At 42.7% G+C, this 23,309-nt stretch overlaps 1 protein-coding gene across 5 annotated transcripts in view; it reads right to left on the bottom strand.

The window, feature by feature from the left end:
- Positions 1-23,309, bottom strand: part of Reln (reelin) — a 429,470-nt gene that overhangs the window by 103,868 nt on the left and 302,293 nt on the right. For all 5 annotated transcript variants that reach the window (XM_057758362.1, XM_057758363.1, XM_057758365.1 and 2 more), the window contains 4 exons: positions 13,119-13,311; positions 12,292-12,404; positions 5,782-5,919; positions 4,857-5,043 (listed from right to left, as the gene is read on the bottom strand). In XM_057758362.1, the coding sequence (XP_057614345.1) occupies positions 4,857-5,043; positions 5,782-5,919; positions 12,292-12,404; positions 13,119-13,311 (631 nt within the window). The remainder of the gene's footprint in view (positions 1-4,856; positions 5,044-5,781; positions 5,920-12,291; positions 12,405-13,118; positions 13,312-23,309) is intronic.

The raw sequence follows: 23,309 nt of genomic DNA, 5'->3' as shown, positions 1-23,309 counted from the left end.
TTGCTTATCCTCAAGCAGAGGCATTGGGAGGAGCCATCTAAGTGAGTGTCTAACCATTCAACAGTCTCTTATATCTTAACATGTTAAAAATGTCCAGAAATTCGGTAGCTCACTACCTTCTCTTGCTGTGCCCCTGTAGGTCAGCCAGCTGGGTGGCGCAGACACAGGTTGACAAGAGGTTCCTACTCCTGTTCTGTGCAATGACTTCAAGATAAGGTGGTACAGGAAGGTTGATCATGAGAGTCTCCCACATGGTTAGGTTTTACCAGAGTTAATCAGGAGACTTTTCTGGTCTTGGAGGGCACATGGGAATTTGACTAGAGATTGGGAAGGAAAACCAAGACAATACATGTAGACTAGAGGGAAAACCCCAATGCTCACACTGAGCCCCAGTTTCATCTCCTGAGTTCACCGAGGGAGAGTTCTTCTGCCACAGAAACTGAGAGGGTAATTATCTGTGGAATAATTAAAGAAGTATACTCCTATCAAGAATTCTAAAGCCAGTTAAGAGTCCAAAAGAAGCCAGGATGCCTGCCTGCAAAAGAGATGACGCTGATTCCAACGTGGGCTCATTCTTGGTTTTTTTTTTTTTTTGATTTTTGAGACAGGGTTTCTCCGTAGCTTTTGGTTCCTGTCCTGGAACTAGCTCTTGTAGACCAGGCTGGCGTCGAACTCACAGAGATCCGCCTGCCTCTGCCTCCCGAGTGCTGGGATTAAAGGCATGCGCCACCACCGCCGGGCAGGCTCATTCTTTAAACCTTCCCATTTCTAGTACGATTCGAAGAACTCTTGTATTTGCTTTGTGCTATCTTAAACTGTTTGTCTGAAATACGGTAGATGAGAAACGCCCAGCTCTTTCACACCCCAGGACCACAGCAAGCAAAGCAATGTTTGGGGGGGAAAAGCAAGAGTTAGCAGGTTGATTTCAACCTAGCAAAACAATCTATGAAAAATGAAGCATGTGGAAGTAAGCCAGAAGGGATAAGGCTCTAAGGTGAGAATTATACCAATCCAATCATCACAATTAGCTGTTTGGAACGGAGGTCCGCTGTGAACCCACCATGCAGGCTTGTTCTTCTACGTGATGGGTTAGTCCCTAGGGGTTTGGGAACCACTTTGGTTGGACTTTTAGAAATGGTGAGAAATATCACATGCATGTTTAGCTTGGCGCTGAAAGTGTGTTTTCATAGATAAATAGCAAACATCATTTCTTTTGTTCAGGGACCTGAAATGCTGAACATTATTTCAAAGAAATTAAGAGAAAAAGGAAAAAAAAGGCTCATGATAAATTTTTCTGTCAGAATTTAGAATATGATGTAATTATTGCTTTGAAGTTTTCCTATTTTGCTGTGATCTATGGATTCATGCACACATGTGTACATACACACACACACACACACGTGCGCGTGATGTGTGTCTGTATACAAGTGTTAGAGTAACAGCACTAAATGAGCATGTTTCCATTCCCAGAGTGGGAAAGCGATTCTCCAGTTGATTTGAAATGCTGTGAGAAACCCTTCAGAAATTCTAGTATTTTTGTATCTTAGAGATTATATGGGAGGTATGGTTTTTAGAAGAAAAACTAGAGGTGAAATGGCCCCCTACTTTAAGCGTTCAGCTGAAATACATCAAATCTTACCAGATGGGAGGTAACAGAACTGATAACAGATCCTCTAAGCAGCTGTGAATTTTCACCTCTCATCTCATTGGTTTTCTTTATTGAAAACGCCACAAGAGCCAAACTTCTCTTATATTTACTTGAAAGCAACCACTCCTTTAGAATCTCTCCTTCTGGTCGAATCAGCTAATTCTATAATAACTGTGTTACACAAAACACCACGAAAAGAAGCCATATATTATGGCAGACCCAATATGACAATGGTGGCTGCAGGCCAACTGATCCCATGCTGAGGTCCCTTTGGTCACATGGACATTTAATAATTCCAGACCTACTGAGTCCTCTGGGTGTTTATCAATACATAAACCTAGACTGTGACATGCATTCTGGAGCTGGTCACTTTATCTAGAGCTCAGCCCAGCTAGTGCTTTCTGCCTGGTCCCGTGAGAAAGGCAGGAAGAAAGAGTACACCAGTTACATATCACCTCAGAAAGGCGAAGGTGACAATGCCTGGGATAGTCTGCCCTAGCTCCTGCACGATGCATGGAGACAGATCTTTCTGCAGGATATAGCGTGGCTGACATGAATGCAGAGAGGTGGGAGGCAGGGCAGCAGACTCAGGGCAAAGGCAGGAACCAAACACAACCTTCAGCTGTGGGAGCTTCCCAGATGGAAACAAATACCGGAGATGCGGGTGAGGGAGGCCAGTCAGAGAGCAGCCTATACCCCTGTGGCTGGAGAAGCAGAGGATGGAGGGATTTTAGAGACATCAACTTAGGGAGGTGGGCATGTGACTTAGAGCTCTTTCTTTGCTGCCTGCTCAATGCTCAGCTACGTGTTCCGTGTCTCTCCCAAGCTACCAGCACACAACCTGGTGACTGCAGGCGGGGATCTCTACACCACTCCTCCAGGGACCCTCCCTGCTTTCCCTTTGGAAATAAATGATGATTCTTCTCTCATGGTGATAGTCAACCTGACACTGGATAGGAAAACAGTCTGTGAGTAGCTGAGTAATTGCTATTCCCGAGGTCAGGCCCTCCTGTTTCCCTTCTTCTGATTGCATGGACACCACTTTCTCCTCTTTTAGTTTAAGATGAAATTTTCCACTTAGGATTCTAAACAGATGCTACTAGAGAAAAACAGGGAAAAGAAAGGCCCTGAGATATTTTTACAGAAGCCCAGAGGGGAAGGCTGTACCGAGAGATGAAGGGAAATTTGTACCTTTGAAATGATGATTTTTGAGTAGAAGGGCAGATGTGGGGGGAAATTTAATGGTAACGTTTTATAATTTCCTCTCATAAAAAAAATCACCCTGATGACTAATGCTTCTTGTTCCCCACACGGCTCTGTTCTTCACCTGCACTAACTTCCTCACTGCGCCCAGCACTCTGCTTTACAGACAGGAATACTGAAATACAGAGAAGTAACTCCACAAGGCGACCTCCACATGAGCTCTGGAACGAAGCGTACCCAGACAGTCTAAAAAGACAATTTTGGGTCAAGTGGATGGAATATACATCTGCCACCCAGGACATTTTATGTTTGAAATTTCCGTGTATGCATAGACACACATGTACCAGTGAAATATTTATAATCTTATTTTAAAGCAGATGCTGACAGTAAGCACAGCCTCCCTTCTGCAGAGCCATGTTTCTAGTGTACACTGGTCCCTTATTGACTATGCTCTCTAGAGATCGTGACGGTAGGATTGTCCGTGTCAACAGCCAGGGCACATGGAGTAGATCCATCCCGATTTCCATCCTTCCCTGTCTTGTTTCCTTGTAGATTCTTTGCTTCACGCCTACGTCAGAACAAAACTTGAACCTATTTTTGCACTTGCACAAATTAATTTTTCTTGGATTTCTGCCAAAACAAAATCTACGCTGTATGACCCCCGTGGTATATCATCCACACCTGTCTACTTGCTATAGGATGTAAATGAAGTGAGACATTTCTAATTGTACCGGAATTGGTGACTGTAATCCTTCTATAAAGAGACGGTATTAACTACTTCCCATCCTGAAGACAATTGCCCATGCTTAGGGCGAGACATATCACTCAAGTTGGTGCCTGCTTCCTGTCTTTTCTGTTTTTACTGGAGATGAACCAGAGCAGAGTGTAGAACACGGTCTGCCCGGACGATAGTGAGGAGGAGAGGAAGGGGGCTCCCCTCTCATCCTCAACAAATCAACGTGGATTGGGGTGCTCAAAGAGAATTAGTTGTTGCAATTCTGCCAGTGCCTGGATATGAGTCCCTTGTTGACATTTACCAATGTGTATGTCTAATTGGCTGCTACAACCAGGAAAGCTGAACGTTTCAAGAACAAGATTGATGAAGCAGTCTACACCAGTAGGGTCTACCGGTAGTCACCAAACTAAGACAGACTAGCCCTGGCGCTATGGCTGCTCAACAGCCAGCTGCACAGCCCCCTCTCTCCAGGAACGGCTCTGTATACGCTCCCTTCCTCAAGTCACTCTTACTTCCTGCAACCAGAGTCCTGAGATTCACATGATGACAAATCCAATAAACACAACCCCTAGACTCTGCTACAGGGTCGGCACTCACTAACTCCGTCCACGTAAGAACTCTACTGAAGTGGGCTCTCTCGTTGTCCCCTTTGAGGATGAGGAGGTGAGCGGAAAGAGGATGAAGTGATATGCCTACAGACACACAGCTAGGAAGTGGTAGCATCAGATGGAATCAAACACGTAGACTAGCTTCTCTAACCTCTAGGCTCTTCTATCCATCCCTGTCCGTCTCTCAGCCTAGGCGTGTCCTCTCACAGAGTCTAAAAGGGCATAGTGAGGACAGATTAAAAGCCTGCTCTAGTCAACAGCCTTCAAGACAGAAGCCTGCACAGCACTTGGGCTACAGGAAAGCAATGGGGTTTAAATGAAGTACAGGAGCGGTGGGTGAGGGGATCTGGGATGTCACTCAGTGGCAGGATGCTTGCCCACCATGTCAGAGTTTGTCTGTTCTGTCCCAGCACTGCACAGAAAAGAACAAGAGTACGAGGAACTCTAAACTGGCTTAACCTGTATTTGTAGTAGTCCACATCAATGATAAGATGGGTTTCCCAATGTCACAATAGGACCGGCACATGGCTAAGCCCAATGAAGGGCTCGAAGAATAGTAAAATCATTTCTTGTTTGTACCTGTGGAGTTCAGCACACCTGTGAACAAGTCTCATGTCAAACCAGCCGCTGCCTAATGGCTCATTCTGACTTCTGGGCATACCTTACTGAAGTAGAGAGACGATCCAGAAGAAACGACCCCACAGCCTTGCTCGGGCTTTACGATTTCTCCGCCGATAACTTCCTGCCAGTCAGACTCCCAACCGTTTGGGTTCTCAAAATCTGACATAATTGTGGAAGGAAGAGCAGCTTCTGGGAGGCACTCAGTTCCTTGGTATCCCTGGTCACACCTATGAGAACAGCGAAAATAACCAAGTCATTAGTGACACAATGCTCTCCTGCTTAAGGTAGTCCCACATGCCACGTTCCCCTAGGTCTCATCCTTACGCCAGATCTGTACATAGGATACGGTACAATCTTCAGTTTTTCACGTTCTTTAAAATGGGTAGAATCTTTAGTTACAGGTATTATGTTAAAATTGTGGGACTTAAGATTAGAAGTAACGAAAGACACATGGGCTTATGTTTGTGCGATAGAGACTGGGATTTCCCCACGACTTTAAAGATATTATATAGTAGGTTCATGTATTCAGCTAACATGTCACTCTTGTGATATTTTATAGTTCTGATTAAATCACATAGTTTGGGGTTTCTTTGTATTCAAGTATGGTCACTTTCTTCCAATTTGCACAACCTTGAGCTTCAAGCGAAGCGGCGTAGCTGAGAGTGTAGCAGAATATTTGACTGACTGAGCATGATGAGGGGTGGGTGGGAACTAACAGCCAGGCTTTCAGGTTAACCCAGCAGGCCTGCTCTTGAGTTTAGATGTAGAGCTTTAGAACATATATGATATATGGCTTTGCATTCATGTAACCGTTCCTTTACATGAAAAATAAGAACAGAAGGGAGACTCACTTTCTTCTGGCTCCTTTGTTATGTATGAGTCTTTGCAGTGTCTGGAAAAATAACTTCTGGGGAGAACCCACAGACACAAACTCAGGAGTGGGTTATGCTCTCAGGAGCACATACCTGCATATGCCGTGGTCGCACGAGCCATGCCCATTGCACATGTTGGGGCACTGCTGCCCAATGTAGATGCTGTCTAAAGCCCACTCATCCTGCGCTGTGTAGTAGCTCTGACTCCAGCGGAAGCGGGTGGCGCTGGACCTAGGAACAAAGAAGAAAATATCAGTTCCACTGTGGCATTTCTCCCTAAGAAGACCAGAGTTCAGCACCTTTCTGAAAACAAAGCCTTCAGAACTTCTACTTAGGACCCTAATGTTTCTTTAGCTTAATTTCCAATCAATTATTTTACAGTTCAACAATTCTGTCATGAAAGAAAGTTGAAAAGGAGCCTGCCTATATTATGCTTTAATCTTAATTTAGTTGAAGCATTTTAAAGGAAAATAGTGGGCCAGACTTTCTGTTGTAACAAAATTTGATCCTGGAAATAAAGAAATAACATTCAAAAGTAAAAGCTACCCACTAAATAAAACATGCCTCTCACAGGTGAGAATAGGAAATATTTTACCCCAAGTGATACAGTTTCTCAGAACAGGCACACCAGTCTTATCGGAAGACTGGTTTGGTTCAGAATAGAAAACAAAACCTTTAGAGTACAATTGTGGGGTTGAGAAGACACGCTGAAAAGTTATATCTAGCAAGAAGATCTGCACATGAAGGCATGCTTATTTCTGAAACATGAACTTGCTGGAGTTTCATGGGCCAGTTGACCTTAAATAGAGATGAAAAGTTAGACACAAACACTTGGGGGTCTTAGTTTATTGACGTCAGAGTCTAAAGAAGATATTTTGAAAGTCATGAAAGGCTCAGGATTAATGATTACTTAATAACACTTTTAAAAAATTACAGAGAAAATTTCACCTGCAGGAATTTTCAGAGATGTGTTGTTTTTATTCAAGGTGCTAAAACAGCCACATCAGCAGCAGCGGTAGCAACACAGAATTATGCAGAATTCTTGTGAGTCTTAGCTCTGCTGATCAGAGCATCCCCTAGCACACTATAAACACAATTGCTCTGCCTCTGAATGATCCATAATAATCTGCCCCAATTACACATATTAATCACACCACAAGTACACAACAGACTGCTAAAAAACAGGCTAAGCTTTTATTTGTGTATTTTGTCAATGATCTGTTACTAATAGCTTGTGTTTTCATACGTAGTAGGGTGAATTCCAGGGTTCACTGAGGGCCTCCAGTAGACTGGGGTTTATTTTCAAATCAGTACCTATCATGGGACACAAGACAGAGACACCTCTGTGGTAGTAGGTTTATGTTTATAATTTAACAGCCATCCTGATTTTCATAGTTCCATTACAAACTGTCTTTTAGAAAAGCCTACAATGAGTGTAGATTCCTTTACAGTACTGGTATAGGAGGGTCTTCTGTCTATGTGTTACTTTCATTGGTTAAATAAAGAAGCTGCCTTGGCCTTTTGATAGGCCAGCCCTTAGGTGAGTGGGGTAGACAGAACAGAATTCTGGGAGGAAGAAGGCAGTGTGGCAGATGCCATGGCTCTCCTCTCTGAGATGGACACTGGTTAGATTCATGCTGGTAAGTCACAGTCGAGTGGCAATACACATTAATGGAGATGGGTTAAATTAATATGTGAGAGTTAGCCAATAAGGGGCTGGAGATAATGGGCCAGGCAGTAATTTAATTAATACAGATCTCTGTGTGATTATTTCGGGGTATAAGCTAGCTGGATGCTGGGAACACAGCCAGCCCGCTTCTCACTACAATAGAGTGGCGTAAGAGTTAGCCAATAAGAGGTTAGAACTAATGGGCCAGACAGTGTTTAAATGAATACAGTTTGTGTGTTGTTATTTTGGGTATAAACTAGCTGGGCAGCTGGAATAAGGGGCCCTGCTTCACTACAACAGAGTGGTGCCCAACATGGGGCTCGAACCCATGACCCTGAGATTAAGAGTCTCATGTTCTACCAACTGAGCTAGCCAGGTGGCCAGAACAAAGGGCCCTGCTTCACTACAATATAGTACTATGGTGACTTGAATAAGAATGGCTTCCACATATTTGAAAGCACGGCCTTCAGGGAGTGGTACTACTTGAGAGGAAGTAGGAAGCGTGGCCTTGTGTCACTGGGGTTTGGCTTTGAGGTTTCAAAAGCCCATGCTTGGCCCACAGCCTCTTTCTTCCTGCTGCTGTTGATCCAGATGTGGAACTCTCAGCTACTCCCAGCACCGTGTCTGCCAGAACAGAATGCCGCCATGCTCCCCACCATGACGATAATGGGCTAAACTCCTGAAACTGTAAGCCAGCCCCAGTTAAATGCTTTCTTTTATAAGAGTTGCTGTGGTCACGGTGTCTTAGCGCAGCAATAGAATACTAAGACAAGCATAGTGCCCTATAGAATGGAACCAAACAGAACTCATGGACGCTACCATCACGAAAAGGAGAGATGCTCTATTCTTTTTAAACTGATTATAATCTGAGTGGTGTCCAGAGTCCCAGCTGACTCATCATGGTCTTTCAGAGATAAGCACAGCACAGAATAAATTAAGCGCTCAAAAAAAATCAGTGTGCTAAAAATGAGCCAAACGGGCGCGAAGAGGGGTCTGTGTCTGCCTTCCAGAGGCAGTGGACTGAAGAATTCATGGGAGTCAGGGAATAGACTCCTTTGACTCCAGCTCTGCAGCCCAGCAGAAGTGTGATCTTCAGTGAGAAATCCAAACTGTCAGAGGCTTTTAGTTCCACTTCTCAGAAAAAGGTTTGGACAAATTGATTTTCAGAATCCCTTGAAGTGTCTGACTCTGAAGAGGTAGGTTGTTATCCTCACGGTGAGATGCCTTTACAGTACTGAGGAAAATAGTATTTCGAGGTTTTCTACTTTCAGTACTAAAGCAGGGTGCAGGTGTTGAGAATCTCCTCTTAGTTTCCAGTTTATATTCTTACAGTCACATGTGCGCCCAAAGGTTCTTCCCTAAGGAACTGATCCTTATGCTCATGTCCCCTTGAAGAGGAATGTCCTTGCCATAGGAAGTTTAATGTTATTTCGCTTAAATATACTCCACATATTGATGCCAATTAAGAAAAAAGCCAGGAAAGAGAGACTGAATATTTGATTGATTTTTAATGAGAAAAAAAATTAACCGTGTGAGCCACTTCTAGCTGATCACAAGAGGGAAGAAGAGGAGTGATCACACTAACTCACAGCTGCACCATTGTTCAATCAATGCTGTCCTCAACACAAATACTTCATTACATTCTACCATTGGTTGGTCTGTCTGTCTGTCTGTTCTGTCCATCCGTCCATCCGTCCGTCCATCCACCCACCCGCTCATCCATCCACCCGCCCATCCATCCATCCATCCATCCACCCACCCACTCGTCCGTCCGTCCGTCCGTCAATCTATCCATCCATCCGTCAATCCATCCACCCACTCATCCGCCCACCCGCTAATCCACCCACCCACTCATCCGCCCACCCATCCATCCACCCATCCGTCCATCCATCCATCCATACACCCATCCGTCCATCCATCCCTGAAGAGGTCACACAATACACTGACTTGCTTTTAAAATCCAAACTTCAAACTCCGTGGATTTCTAAAAGCAGCAGCACTTGAGGCAATACCCCCTCCTCCCATAAACTTCACAACCAAAGCATACTGGCACTCACTCATTTCTCCACGCTTATGTGACTGAAGAATCAAGGTAAATGAAGGCTAGCTAGATTGTATTTTCCACCTTTAGAGTTCCCGTAATTACATTTGCCCAATTATTCTGAAACTCACGCAGTCATTAGGTGTTGATTTGTTTATGAAGTCCACAACTGACAGCTGTTTGGGTCTCATTAGGCCCTGTTCTTATGTAAATGTCCCTCATAAAAATGAAGTTAATTTTCATTGGGTAACAAATGTTCAGTTCGTATACAGTCTAATTTTTCTGAGCAGGTGTATTCAGGAGCCATTCCCACTTCACAGTTACCCAATTGAACACCTTTTCCAAAGTTAACATACCTAGGATACTGCAAGGACCATGCTTGCTTTAATATATTTAATTTATATTTGCGTACATGTTTGAATCAAAACAGCAGAACAATGATTTGGTCAGAAAAATAACACTGCTTCAAACCAAACTCCCTCTTTTCCCAGTAGAATGCTATTTGCAAAAAACTTGAAATAGGCATTATAAAAAAAATGACCAAGGATACTGTGTAGACTAAATAAATTTAATCCTTATGGTAAAGACTTTAATCATTATATCCTCAGAAACAATGGCAATAACCAGCATAAAACTTTCTTATGTAGAAATAATATTTAGATCAGCCATGAGTCAAGGGGAATAAACACTATACTGGGGTGTTTGTTTTCTAAAATAACATTTCACTTTTCCCTCCCAAGGAGTCTAAAGGAAATTGGGAAAGCAGAATTTGGTTACAGGTACATGTGCTTAAAGGCCCATGGCAACAGGAATAATATTTTCTTTTGTTTGAGAGTAATATATTTGCAGAAGTTTTAGATGGCATACAAAGTAAGTTTCATATACATATATCATGGCATTCTGCTCATATTTTTCATCTATTAATTTCCCTTTCCCTCTTTCTGCTTCCTGCTAGATTCCTTCCTGACCCTAAATACATTCCCTTCTGTTTTCTTATTCCGTGTGTCACATATATGTCTTACAGTACACCATCTTTTTAATACATTGGTGCACTTTGAATCAAAATTCTATTTAACTTTCTAACATTCCATGAAGATATACTAATAAGCCTACTATAGGACAGATACTCTAATGAATGTCTAGAGTTTAAGAGTCACGACATTTCTCTTCAACACTGATGAAGAGTAACCTGTTCTGAATCAGACCTGCTGGTATGGTGCTGTGGTTAAGAGCACTGGTTGCTCTTCCAGAGAACCTGGGTTTGATTTCCAGGATCCACTCTCAGTAACTCCAGATCCAGGAGACCTAAGGCCATCTTCTGGCCTCTGAGGACACCAGGCACACATGGCACAAAGACATACAACAGCCAAAATGCTCATGAATGGATAGACTAAAAAGGAATGGCGGCTTAGAATGTTTCTAGGGATAAAACAATTTCTACAACACGCAACAAAATATTATCTTAAGATAGTCATCTTAAAATCGAGTCACATATGCCAATGAGTCAAATCACTTGGTGATTTTCTTAATAACGAAAGAAATAAATTTAATTATGCAGCAACGAAGATCGAAAGCCCTGAGGAGCTTGCACTCAGAGTGATCAGTGTTTCAATTGTTTGAGGTGTTGTTTTACATATGCTTTCATTGAAATACATGCTTGGAATATCACTGAAATTAAATAAAAATCTTGATTACATTCCCAGCAGTAGACCCAAAAGAGTAGAATATTAAAGAAACCAAGGACTTATTACACAAAGCATCAATAGAGAATCTTGGAAATGGCTCACAGTGGGACATAAAAAAACACCTGTAGAAATCAAATTTCAAGCTTCTTATTCCAGTTGACATAATGATGTACTCTACCAACAATTAAGGAGCCATTCTCACACAGTGCAGTCACTCAGTCTTCACCAGAAGTTACAAAGCAAATTCTGGGTTGTCACCTGTCTGTTGCCTTTGGGAAGTGCCTAACTTTTATACAGAAAACAATCAGAGAAAGATTTGTTTAGTTATTTTCTCTTCATAAAAAGAGCATTGAAAGTGTATGCCTTCAATAGGAAAATACAATGCTGGTCTTGATTGTGCTTTTTCTTCTATACACAATTCAGAATCTTAGACGCCCAGGGTGAGGAGTCTCTAAGATAAACTAATTACAGTCTATATACCTACAGGATTCTACCTTGAAGAGGGGGGTGGTGACAGCAAGGATCACGTGACTGGTTGAGCACTGGTGGAGTTACATTGAGACTTCAGACCTAATCTGCAGTCTGAGACTTTTCCTTTGGGCAAACTTATGCTGACAAAAGGCTTTAAATATTATTCGTAACACTGAATGAAAAAAAAAAGACACTGATATTGCAATGTTTCGACTGACCAGATTAAGATGAAAACAATGTAGTCTGCAAAAACTACTCTAATTTTTTCTTCCTCTTCTCGATTGTTCTTTCTTCCTTGTTTACTGAGGCTTCTTCTTCCCAAAGGATGATTTCTATTGTTACTAAAAAAATGTGACTAGAAAAAGAATGTGTGCTAAACTTTTGATATAAAGTTAGGCCTTGCAATGAGAAAATAAACTCGCCATCCGAACTACTTGGATTTCTAGATCCCTGTGTGTCATTTCATTTTGAAGGTCAAACGTAAAGAGGTAGGCTCATTGAGCTTTTCCACAAAAGCAGAATTCTGGGGGTAAGAAGAGAGATTAGAAACACTGGAAAAACAAATTTTCATATATCTCATTAACTCCATTTTCCAAAAACCCGAGTATATAAGCAAGATTAGGCTTCCGAATAGAGAGAAAGTAATATCACCATCTGCTGAGCTTATCATCATACTCAAGTTATGATACCAGGATAAAAGTGGAAGGGACAATCATATTTAGGATGTTGTTGCTCACCAGGTTTTCTGGGGAAGAAGAACAATGACTCTCCTCCACTGTGTGAACTCACTGGCATGGTAAATACTGGCAGATGTAAATTCTTGGCAACTTGGCATACTGGGAAGGCATTCCTGAAAGAGACGCAGAAGTTAAACTCAGCCTCCCTTCATCTGCTGCAAATGTCTCCTGTCCTACAGCAAGAGAAAGAGACCGCAGAGCAAGCCAAGGCCACAGTCTCAGCTACTGGCACTAGGAACCAAATTCGTCACTTTTTCTTCTGTGACATTAAAAACATTTGGGAAGAAATTACAACTAAGATGTCATCATAGAATTAAACATCTTTCAGTTCTCACCACAAATAGGAATGAAGACTAATTTTGATCTATTAACCTCATTAGCATTTATAAAGCTTATCCTTTGTGTTATATTTTTGCATTTATGGCAAAGTCAGATTATAAGAGTGTGCATGTGTCATATGCAAAGTAGATTTATTACAAAATTTAGATTATAGTTCTTATGTGTTTGTTTCTAAGGTCGGAAGTCAACTCATTCCTTATCTAGACAACCCCTGTTTGGGAAAAGGAGAGCTCCAAACATGCCATAGGGGAAGAAAAGCCATGGTTTCAGAGAAAGGGGGCTGGAGAAATAAGACTTGATACAGTATCCAAGAGTATCCAGTCTTGGCTACACTTATTTCTTTAGTTTGCAATTGCTCTTTGGTATCTGATACTTCTGGGGGGGGGGTGTCTCTTTGTCTTGGTTCTAACTCCCCATGTCAATTTTAGATTGTATAACTGATTAAGGAAGAAGGCAGCCATTGCAAGTGTCAGAGAAAGCATACATACCTCTTGTACAAGGTGCCATGTAAGGCCATGGTTGGCTGAGAACTCCAGCTTCACCTGGTTGTCAATGTCAGCGGTGTATTTCTGGCCACATCCCATCACCAGGCTAAACTGAATCATATAGGATGCTCCGATCTGCATTGACTGTGTCTCCACATAGCGCATGCTTGAGGCCAGTTTAGAATCTCCTGTAAAACTGAAGGAAACAAGGTGGGAATCAGACACTTCCACAGACGGATGTATCAGAGAAGGACTGAGGTGTCATTCTGTATGCCAGGCAGTTTCCTTTGATTTATTTAAACTTTGTCAAGCTGTAGAATAGATTTCAGTCAGTCTAACAAATCCACTTGAAACAAAGAAGACCTTTAAAAATATTCACATGTGTGGGTTGTCAGGTGTATCTGAAATTGAGAACTTACATATTTTCATTAATTTTGGCAGCTGTAATTTACCTGAATGAAACAATTCTAAATGCAAAGATAATTTTAGAAAAACATGGTGAATATTAAATGATTACTTTTATTAGTAGTTGGTAGTAATCTCAGAACCTAATTAGAGGGACATGGGAAAGCTTAAGTAACCTGGAATAGGCACCTGACAGAATACCCTATATTTTAAATATGATAAAGATAATACAAATATATTAAACTTTGTATTATGATTAAATTTCAATATCATCCATAAAACACCACAGAAAGACATGGGCCAGAATGTTTGTTGTGTTGGAAAATTTGACAACTTACTAATTTTTTGTTTATTTCCAAAATATTTTTCATGCTCATGAATTTAATATTGAAAATGTTGTACACATTTTTAATGTTTGTGTCCAAAGTCAGTCAGATTCTCATCTTAGCTCTCAAGCAAACAAAAGCATTGTCATTTTTAGAAAAAAAAACTCAAGGGTTTTGTAATCTGCCAGGATTAAACTCTGGACACCTTTGCACTTCAGTTACAGGGGTCAATGTAAGTCACCGTGTGTCAACCACACTCAGATTTATCCAGTGACACACTTGTGTCTTCCATTCTGAAGCAGGCCCAGTACCATTCAACAGTCCTCTCAAGCAGTGACAGACATAGCTGATGTGTCCAAAGGAATTAATGAAGTTCTGTGACGTATTTGATTCATTTAATATACTTCATTAATGGTCTTTTGTGGAATCCAAGAAACATGGAGTGACTACCTTGACTTGATCCTACTAGAGATTAAAATGTTATTTAAAATGGGGGGCTGGGGTGATCACTAGGGCAAAGTGCTTGCTACACAAGCTTGAGGACCTACGTGTGATCTTCAGCGCCTACATACGAAGCAGCTGTGGTGGTATTGCTGTGGAGGTGGGGACGGGCAGGTCTCAGGTTCATTAGCTCTCCATCCCAGCCTAATCAGTGGACCCAGATCTCAGAGAGACCTTGTCTCTGAAATCAAGGTGGATTGTTCTGTTTCTTGTCTACACTTGCACACATGAGTGTGTATCCACCTCCTCCGAAGGCATTACTTAATAAATGAATTATTGCCCATCTGCAAGTCCGTAACGGACTTAGAATCAAGGTTATAAAATAAAAACCTTATCCAGCAATGAAAAATTACCGTTTATCAGTTTTAAACTAAAACTTTTCACTTGGCCAATGAGTATGAAAAGAAAAAGGAAAAAAGAAAAGGCTCAATCTCTAGTTCAGCAAAATGTTCAGTAGAAGTCAGAGTCACTATTGCTGGCCTTGTAAATGGAGCTCAGAAGTAGAAAATGCAACAACTTGCTCATCTTTTACAATGGTGCTTAACATTTGTCGAGTCTCAGCCAAGTCCTAGGACAACAAGGCTGTGCACAATGCCCACATTCCCTTCCTTAGATTCACTCTTACGGTAATGCTGTGTAGTGGGGACAGCTGGGAAATAGGGTGAATGGGAAATGGTTCTAATTGTTAAAGCCTTAATGAGAAGTCAGCATTGTTGGGCTCCAAAGTCCCTGCTTTTCAATTATTCTGAGATTGAGGGAAGCATTGCAATTCGAAATAAAGTTTCTTACAGCCATTTTATAAACCACAGGCTTTCAGCTATTATAGAGTGATATTGTGATGTTAAAAATAAAAAATAAAATCATGACTTCTTTACAGGATTACAACACGTAACCCTGAAAGTGTAAAATGCTAGATTAAATTTTTTAGCAATACTGGTTAAATAAATGACATAGAACAAAACCAGCAATGAGCCACAAAGGTATACACTTATCCATATCACACCCATGGTCTTGTTGGTGTCACGGTTTTCCAACTTAAAATATTTTTTTCTTCTGTGAAAATCAAGTGCTGTTTTAGTTTTAATGGTTGTCTTTGTATTATCATTTAGGATGGAGACTATTAGTCGGTGAGGCTTCATTTCAATTAGTTTTGTGTGAAAAAGATACCCTGTCTCCTGGACATTTTCAGAGAAAAGCAAATGCAATACCACACCGGAGGGTCTAGAAGAGACAGCTGCTGAAACCTCACTTCTGCCGTGTATTTCCACCCGTTTCCTGACCCCAGCATTTCTGAGAACAGTTCACCATACTTCTTTCTGCGAAGGCCCAGCGTCTTCATCTCATGCAGACACAGACGGAGGCGCTGAGATTTACAGACGCTGTCTGTACCGCCCCTTTGCACGGTTACAAAGGGAACCATGAACTTGGCAGAGACTAAAAGAACACCTGAGAGAGATTTCAAAGTTGCTAAGATACCAAGAAAGAAACAAGTTTAAAAAGTATATAAATAAGCATTGACAACAAGATTCTTGCTTAACACCTACGTCGATCAGCTGTTAAGTAGGTGTCCTGAGCTGTTTGTGGCAGATCTTTGTGGAAAGGCAGATGCAGCTGCCAGCCGGTCTCCTTTCTCCCCCCACCTTTCAGCCATGGTCACACTGTGTGCACCAGGGTGTCCTCACCTATTAGATGCAAGTGGAAGTGATCACAGTTTTCCCTTGCCCAACTCCTTCCAGAGACGGAATAGCCTGTCATACCCCTTTCCTGTTGCTCCAGCAGACTTCCTTTCTAGCCTGGCTTTTTCATCTGGTGGAGACCTGTGGATGGAGTCCTTCCTGCTGAGATGTACCACACAGAGGTAGAGAGTACCTGACTCTGGCAGCCTTGGTCGCTTCACGGGCTCCCCAGCCTGGGCTGTCTACCCCAGGACTGCTCGTCGTCAAGGTCAAATCAGGGCCTTGACTTTTGTTTATGCGACAGTCAGTCTTGTTTTTGTTCTAACCTAGAACCGAATGCATTTCTAGCCTAGGCACCTGCCTACTTCACTGAATGGTATCTGTCTTGATGCCTCAACTGGAAACAAAACAGGAGAAGAGTACAGATAGCCACACTTTAAATGCTAGCCCATTCCTAGTCATGTGACCGTTTCTGCCTCCTGCAAGATCAGCAGAAGCCAGGGTACTTGGTCTGCTGCTCCTCCCCTCCGGTGTGTTCTTACTCCTCCGGGGTTTGAGAAGAAGAGAATTTGATGGGCTGAGTCCTCTCATTTACAGGACTTCTCCTCTTTGCTGCATGTTGAAGTCAAGATTTGTTCATAAAGGCAAAAATAAACTTAGCTGCTTCTGTTGCAAGCACTAAAATGTAAAGAAGAACCCATGTTGGCATTTTGGGGAGAAATTCTGGGGACAGAGTACACTGGAAATCAGGGTGCTGGCTTCATTCATGATGTTGCAAACGCATCTCGAAATAAACAGCCTTTCAAAAGTGACTGTATCTAGTTTACAAGACTTAATGAGATACTGGAGATGTCTCTCTCCACTGGACAGGGCTACCTCTTTGCACCTGCACACCCAGGAGGACTTTCAGGTGCTCTGTAACAACTGTCAAAGGATAACACCCTAACGTGACTGAATCGCCACAGGCCAGCCGTTTGTGGTGGAGCTCCTTGCATCTGCCCACCTTGCCTCTTGGGGATAGCAGGTGACCTGTCTTCAGGATCAGACTGGAAGCCTTTTCCACAGGGGAGGAAGGAGCTCCTACCTCACTCACCTAAGCAGCCCCTACGATGCAGAACTGTGCTGAAATCTCAGAAAAGCAACCTATGTGCGATGCTTTGGGTTCCTAAGAGCTAGATGATCTCATTTGACCTTTGAGTCAAGACCATCTGGAACCTTATCTGGGAAGAACAGAGAGGTTGCGTTGACCCAGTGCTACACAGCCGATAAGAAGCTAGCAGCAGTATGACAGGAAGCCCGTCCAGTTGAAGACTTCCCACCATGTCATGTCGGTGTGGAATGAGGGCACAGGAAGGTTTTTACAAAACTACAGTTATCTAAATTAGTACTCAACTCAGACAAGGTTTTGGTTACTCTTTTGCTTCTTTTCAGAGTGTGTTTTCCATCTCTGGGGGTGGGAGAGACTTCTGCATCTGAAATGTAGAAGTTTTCAGCCAAAGAAAGGGAGAAGAAAATCTATGCTGGGTTCCTAGCCACTCGAGGAATGAGTCACTTTGGATAACATTTGTGCTTAGGAAGTCAATATGGCTGAACTCCCATTACTATATCATGGTGGAAGATGGCAGCATTATTTCTATTTCTTAGAAACATAGATAATATTCTGCTTTTTTCCCTTGCAGAGAAATGACAGAACACTGAACACCACCCTTCCTTCCTTCCTTCCTTCCTTCCTTCCTTCCTTCCTTCCTTCCTTCCTTCCTTCCTTCTTTCCTTCCTTCCTTCCTTCCTTCCTTTTTTTCTTTTTTATTCTTATTGGATATTCCAATCCATCACAGGAGATGTAAGTGAATGAATCTTGGTACCACCCATCCTTTTGTCTCTAATCTTACAATCAGCAATCTTACAATGTTTTGACAGATAACATTGTGGATATTGTAGGATTAAAGGTCGCATTTGAACTCAGCTGTTGAAATAATGTTCACTACACATTATTATAATGCAAAGCAGATGCACCCATGTTGTTTTAGTGGCTGCAATTCTATGGTGGGGAGTGGCCACTGCTTATATCTTGACATACACATTTCCAGAAATTTTTGCCTTAGATTTATACACACACACACACACACACAGACACATACATGGCAAGGCATTGTAATTGTCAGTGAAGGCAGCTGGTATCTATGTATGGAATATTGGTGAAGTAGTTCCATCTCTCCCCATTATAACTGATGCTTATATAATACGCATTTGTGTGGGCCTTTGTGCGCTTGTCCACAGTCCCTGGGATAAATTCCTAGGATTAGAACTGCTTACTAAACCAATTCCCACCACCGGGCTGTCCTCCATCAGTAAAGGCTGGTGCTGACTGTGCCATCACGGGGTGGACAGTAGGTTCCTTCCCAGCCACTTTATATCTGCTGTCGAGCTACAGTTTTGATTAGGAAGGACATTAAAAAGATATCTGTATCTGTGTGGGGTTACGGTAGTTTTTGTTTATTTTCCTATGGCTCAGAAGTAGAGTAAACCTTTCCCTTGTTGATTTGAAAGCGTTCTCCACACATTGAGGATGTACGGTATGCCAACTATGCCAGCAGTACCACCCTGCTCCTAGCTTGATATTACAAATTTTAACTTACAAACAATGTAAAAACTTTCTATTTTTCCTCTTCTAAACACATGTGTAAATACTTTAAGCTGCAGAACATTTGACCCTATGTATTAATTGTTGTCTGTTGGAATTGACTCTGATCCCAGTTCATAACCAGCAAATGCCCAATGGCCACTTTTTACTTATAGAATATAATTTTCAAAAGCTTTGCCTGTTCGTTACCTCTTTATATTATTTATCTAAAGCCTCACTTCTTTTGTGTGACTTTGAAAGAAAAGCATTGGTATTAAAACCACACTGAAATGTGGAAATTGTACATTTCCTTTGTAATTCTGGCAAGTTTTGCATGACAGCCACCTCTCTGCGGTCGACGGTGTGTGGGGGCCATCTCTCTGTGGTCCACAGTGTGTGAGGATCACTTCCCTGTGGTCTGTGGTGTGCGGTGGCCACCTCTGTGGTCCATGGTGTGTGGTAGTCACCTCTCTGTGGTCTGTGGTATGCGGGGACTACCTCTGTGGTCTGTGGTAGTCACTTCTGTGGTCTGTGGGGGCCACCTCTCTGCGGTCCACAGTGTGTGGGGGCCATCTCTCTGTGGTCCACGGTGTGTGAGGGTCACTTCACTGGGGTCTGTGGTGTGCAGTGGCCACGTCTGTGGTCCATGGTGTGTGGTAGTCACCTCTCTGTGGTCTGTGGTATGCGGGGACTACCTCTGTGGTCTGTGGTAGTCACTTCTGTGGTCTGTGGGGGCCACCTCTCTGTGGTCTACAGTGAGTGGCGGCCCTGTCTGTCTTCATCTTCCCCTTCCCACTGCAGTGCTGCTGTCATTATCTCTAGGAAGGCCATGGGTTGCCAGGATCCTGCTCTCCCAGCTCTAACACCACATCCTTTCCTTGAGAAGTTCACAGTTCATCCGTGTTTAAGGCTCCAGCAGCGGTGTGTGTGTGGCTTACATCACCAAGTGTTAAACACATTGGCTTAAGATGCCACACTCATACAGTGAACTGGTTTGTCAATACTTCCGGCTTCTTCACTACAGTCTACCAATCAGTTTCTCAAAACTGGGCTTGTTATCTAAGCAGGATATTTCTGAATATTATATTTATTTTTGACATTTTAAAAAGCTGATTTCATTAGAGCAAACCTGGAAGATCTTTACAGAATGTATTTTGTCACATTCAATGGGCCATTTGCGAAGTCTGCGGGTTTCTCAGTGGCTAACTCCCCCTCCTTGTTTATCTCGTTGAGATTTCAGGGTTATTTTGGCAATTAAAGCTATTTTGGGGTACAAGTGTTCCTAGCACCTGCTTCAGGCTTTTTTTTTTTTTTAAGGCATTTTGTCCTGAGCACCTGCTTTTCTTTTCTCGTCTTTATATTCCAAGAGGAAGTAAATAAAGTTTCCATTCCACGGTGTCTTCATTCCTATGCTCTCTCTCTCTCTCGGTGTGGAAATTTCTCTACAGTTCTTAAAGCCAGGAGACTCTTACGCTAAGCTGGAGACACACTCTGGACAATAAGAAGCATAGCTCGAGCTACTTGGCTATGGTTTAATGAGCTTTTAGGGAGAAGGACTTCTCTTTGAAAACTACTGAGCACAAAATTTAGCATTACCTCCTTTACCAGAAGGACAGGATATCTTCAGATTACAGAAGACAGAAGAAGTGGGGACAGGACTCCAGAGAGAGAAAGGCTGACAGTCAGTGTAAACACGGTGATGGTCACATGACTCTCTTCTGACCCAGTCCCAGGGACTTAAAGCAGATGCTGTGGGATTCACAGGTAGGGAAGACTTGAGTCACAGGAAGGGAGTCTTCTTGCCTCCCTTAGTTGTTCCGTGTGCCATCTGAGGCCACTCACCCTCCTGCGTCTCCTGGGGTCTAAGGATAGCTCACCCAGCTTCTAGATAATCTCACTCATTTTCAAAGCTACAGACTAGTTGGCATAAAATGGTTTTGAAGTCCTTGGTCATTTTTTAGTCTGTGAGCCTTCCTTCCTTCCTTCCTTCCTTCCTTCCTTCCTTCCTTCCTTCCTTCCTTCCTTCCTTCCTTCCCATCTCACAGCATCTTCTGAAGGAAATGTTCAGCAGTTGGAGTAAACTGTAGCAGAGGAAGACAGCACTCTCGGGTGATGGGTTGTGTTCCCAGAGAGGAGATGTCTGATGGATGAGGGCAGGTAGTTTCTCCTAACCCTCAGTGTGAATCCTTTATTTGTGTGTGTGTGTGTATGTGTGTGTGTGAGAGACAGAAAGTGTGTGTGTATGAGTGTGAGTGTATGTGTGAGAGAGAGTGTATGCACGTGTGAGACAGACAGTGAGAGTGTGTATGAGAGAGAAAGTGTGAGTGTGTATGTGTATGTGTAGAGAGTGAATGTGTTTACGTGTGTATGAATGAGTGTGAGTGTATGTGCATGTGTATGTGTGATAGTGTGTCCATGCAAGAAAGTGTGAGTATGTGTGAGTGTGTATGAATGTGAGTGTGAATATAAGTGCGTGTGTGTGTGTTTGTATGTACGCTTGTGCACGTGAAGAATAGTTGTCAGAGCTGCTGCATTTCCCTGCCATTTTGAAAGTCACCAAGAAGCTTTGGTTGCTTCCAGCCCCTTCAGCTTCTGCCCTGGCATCTGACTATCGCCAGCCTCTGGCTGCCAGGAGCCTCCGACTGTTACAGCCACAGCATCCGAGAGTCAATTCGCATGGACATTAACTTCCTTTAACACGCTTTTCTGTCAGCACACTCTCAGTTCCATACTGTCTCCATGCGCTTCATTTTAGAAAGGACTGCACTGGTCTGCCTGCCCTGGGTGAGGGCACAGCCTGGAGGAGAGGAGGAAATACACGAAAGAGCCCTGACATTCTCTTTTCCCTAGCTGCGTTCGGCCACACACACTGTTCAGAGAATACTGGAGCAGGGACATCCAAAGTCATTCCTTTACTTGTGGCAACTCCACAAAGGACTCTCAGTGTAGTTTTCTTATAACCTAAGGATTTAGGGGTGCTTAAAGTCTCAGCTAAGTCCCGATGAGATCTCTGACCTCTCCTCTGTCCATGTTTACCAACAACACAATCCTACATTAGTGACAAGCCCTCTCTTTGATTAGTCTTATACAGACCAACACAATGGAATAAAGGAAGGGAAATTTATCTGTGGGAAAGACTCAACTTCTGGTAAACCCATTTAAAAATAATGAAGATAATAAAATGAGATGTAGATGTCATTTGTAAAAATGTATGATCCAATGCTTCTGAGCTCTGTGTCCAACTCTCTCTCTCTCTCTCTCTCTCTCTCTCTCTCTCTCTGGTCTGAATTTCCTACAGATTCTTGAGGACTTTGCACCAACAGCTCTGTTGGTGGCTCTCTAGATCAGCGGGAAAATCTTGCTGTTTATCTAGTGCTACAAGTTATTGTTACTTCTAGAAGGTTCTTAAAGACTAAATATGATTTAACAGTAAGTTAGTCTCTCACATATATATCTAAAAATTTCAATTATTATTCCATTCTGCAGGTAGTATAGATTATTATATAATAAATTACTGGTTTTCTCTCTGTGAATAGTCACGGCAAAGGCATTGTTATTTATTTATCTATTGCAGATGCTGTAAAACACTTATTGTAGTATTAGAGGTTAAACTCAGGGTCTTAACCATGTTGGACAAATGCTCTTTCACTGAGCTATACATCCCCAGCCCTACTTATTTTTATTAAAACATTTATTTTTGCTTTTATTGATGCGCATGTCTCTCTGTGTATATGCATGTCTCTGTGTGTATGTGCATGTCTCTGTGTGTATGTCTCTCTGTGTGTATGCGCATGTCTCTGTGTGTATGCGCATGCCTCTCTGTGTGTATGCGCAGGTATCTCTCTTTGTGTGTATGCACATGTCTCTCTGTGTGTATGCGCATGTCTCTGTGTGTATGTGCATGTCTCTCTGTGTGTATGCGCATGTCTCTGTGTGTATGCGCATGTCTCTTTGTGTGTATGTGCACATCTCTCTGTGTATGTGCATGTCTCTCTGTGTGTATGCGGATGTCTCTCTGTGTGTATGCTCATGTCTCTGTGTGTATGCACATGTCTCTGTGTGTGTGCATGTCTCTGTGTGTATGCGCATGTCTCTGTGTGTATGCGCATGTCTATCTGTGTGTATGTGCATGTCTCTCTGTGTGTATGTGCATGTCTGTGTGTATGCGCACGTCTCTGTGTGTATGCGCATGTCTCTCTGTGTATAGTGCATGTCTCTCTCTTTGTGTGTATGCAGATGTCTCTGTGTGTATGCGGATGTCTCTGTGTGTATGTGCATGTCTCTGTGTGTATGCGCATGTCTCTCTGTGTGTATTCATATGTCTCTCTCTGTGTATGTGCACATCTCTCTGTGTATGTGCATGTCTCTGTGTGTGTGCATGTCTCTCTGTGTGTATGCGCATAACTCTCTGTGTCTATAACGCACGTCTCTCTGTGTGTATGTGCACGTCTCTCTGTGTGTATGTGCACGTCTCTCTGTGTGTATGTGCACGTCTCTCTGTGTGTATGCGCACGTCTCTCTGTGTGTATGCGCACGTCTCTCTGTGTGTATGCGCACGTCTCTCTGTGTGTAAGCGCATGTCTCTGTGTGTAAGCGCATGTCTCTCTGTGTGTACGTGCATGTCTCTCTGTGTGTACGCGCATGTCTCTCTGTGTGCATGTCTCTG

This window comes from Chionomys nivalis, chromosome 26 (genome assembly GCF_950005125.1).
Source record: "Chionomys nivalis chromosome 26, mChiNiv1.1, whole genome shotgun sequence".
In the NCBI taxonomy this organism is placed as follows: domain Eukaryota; kingdom Metazoa; phylum Chordata; class Mammalia; order Rodentia; family Cricetidae; genus Chionomys; species Chionomys nivalis.
The sequence above is the reverse complement of the archived record's forward strand: the minus strand, read 5'-3'. Positions and strand labels throughout refer to the sequence as shown.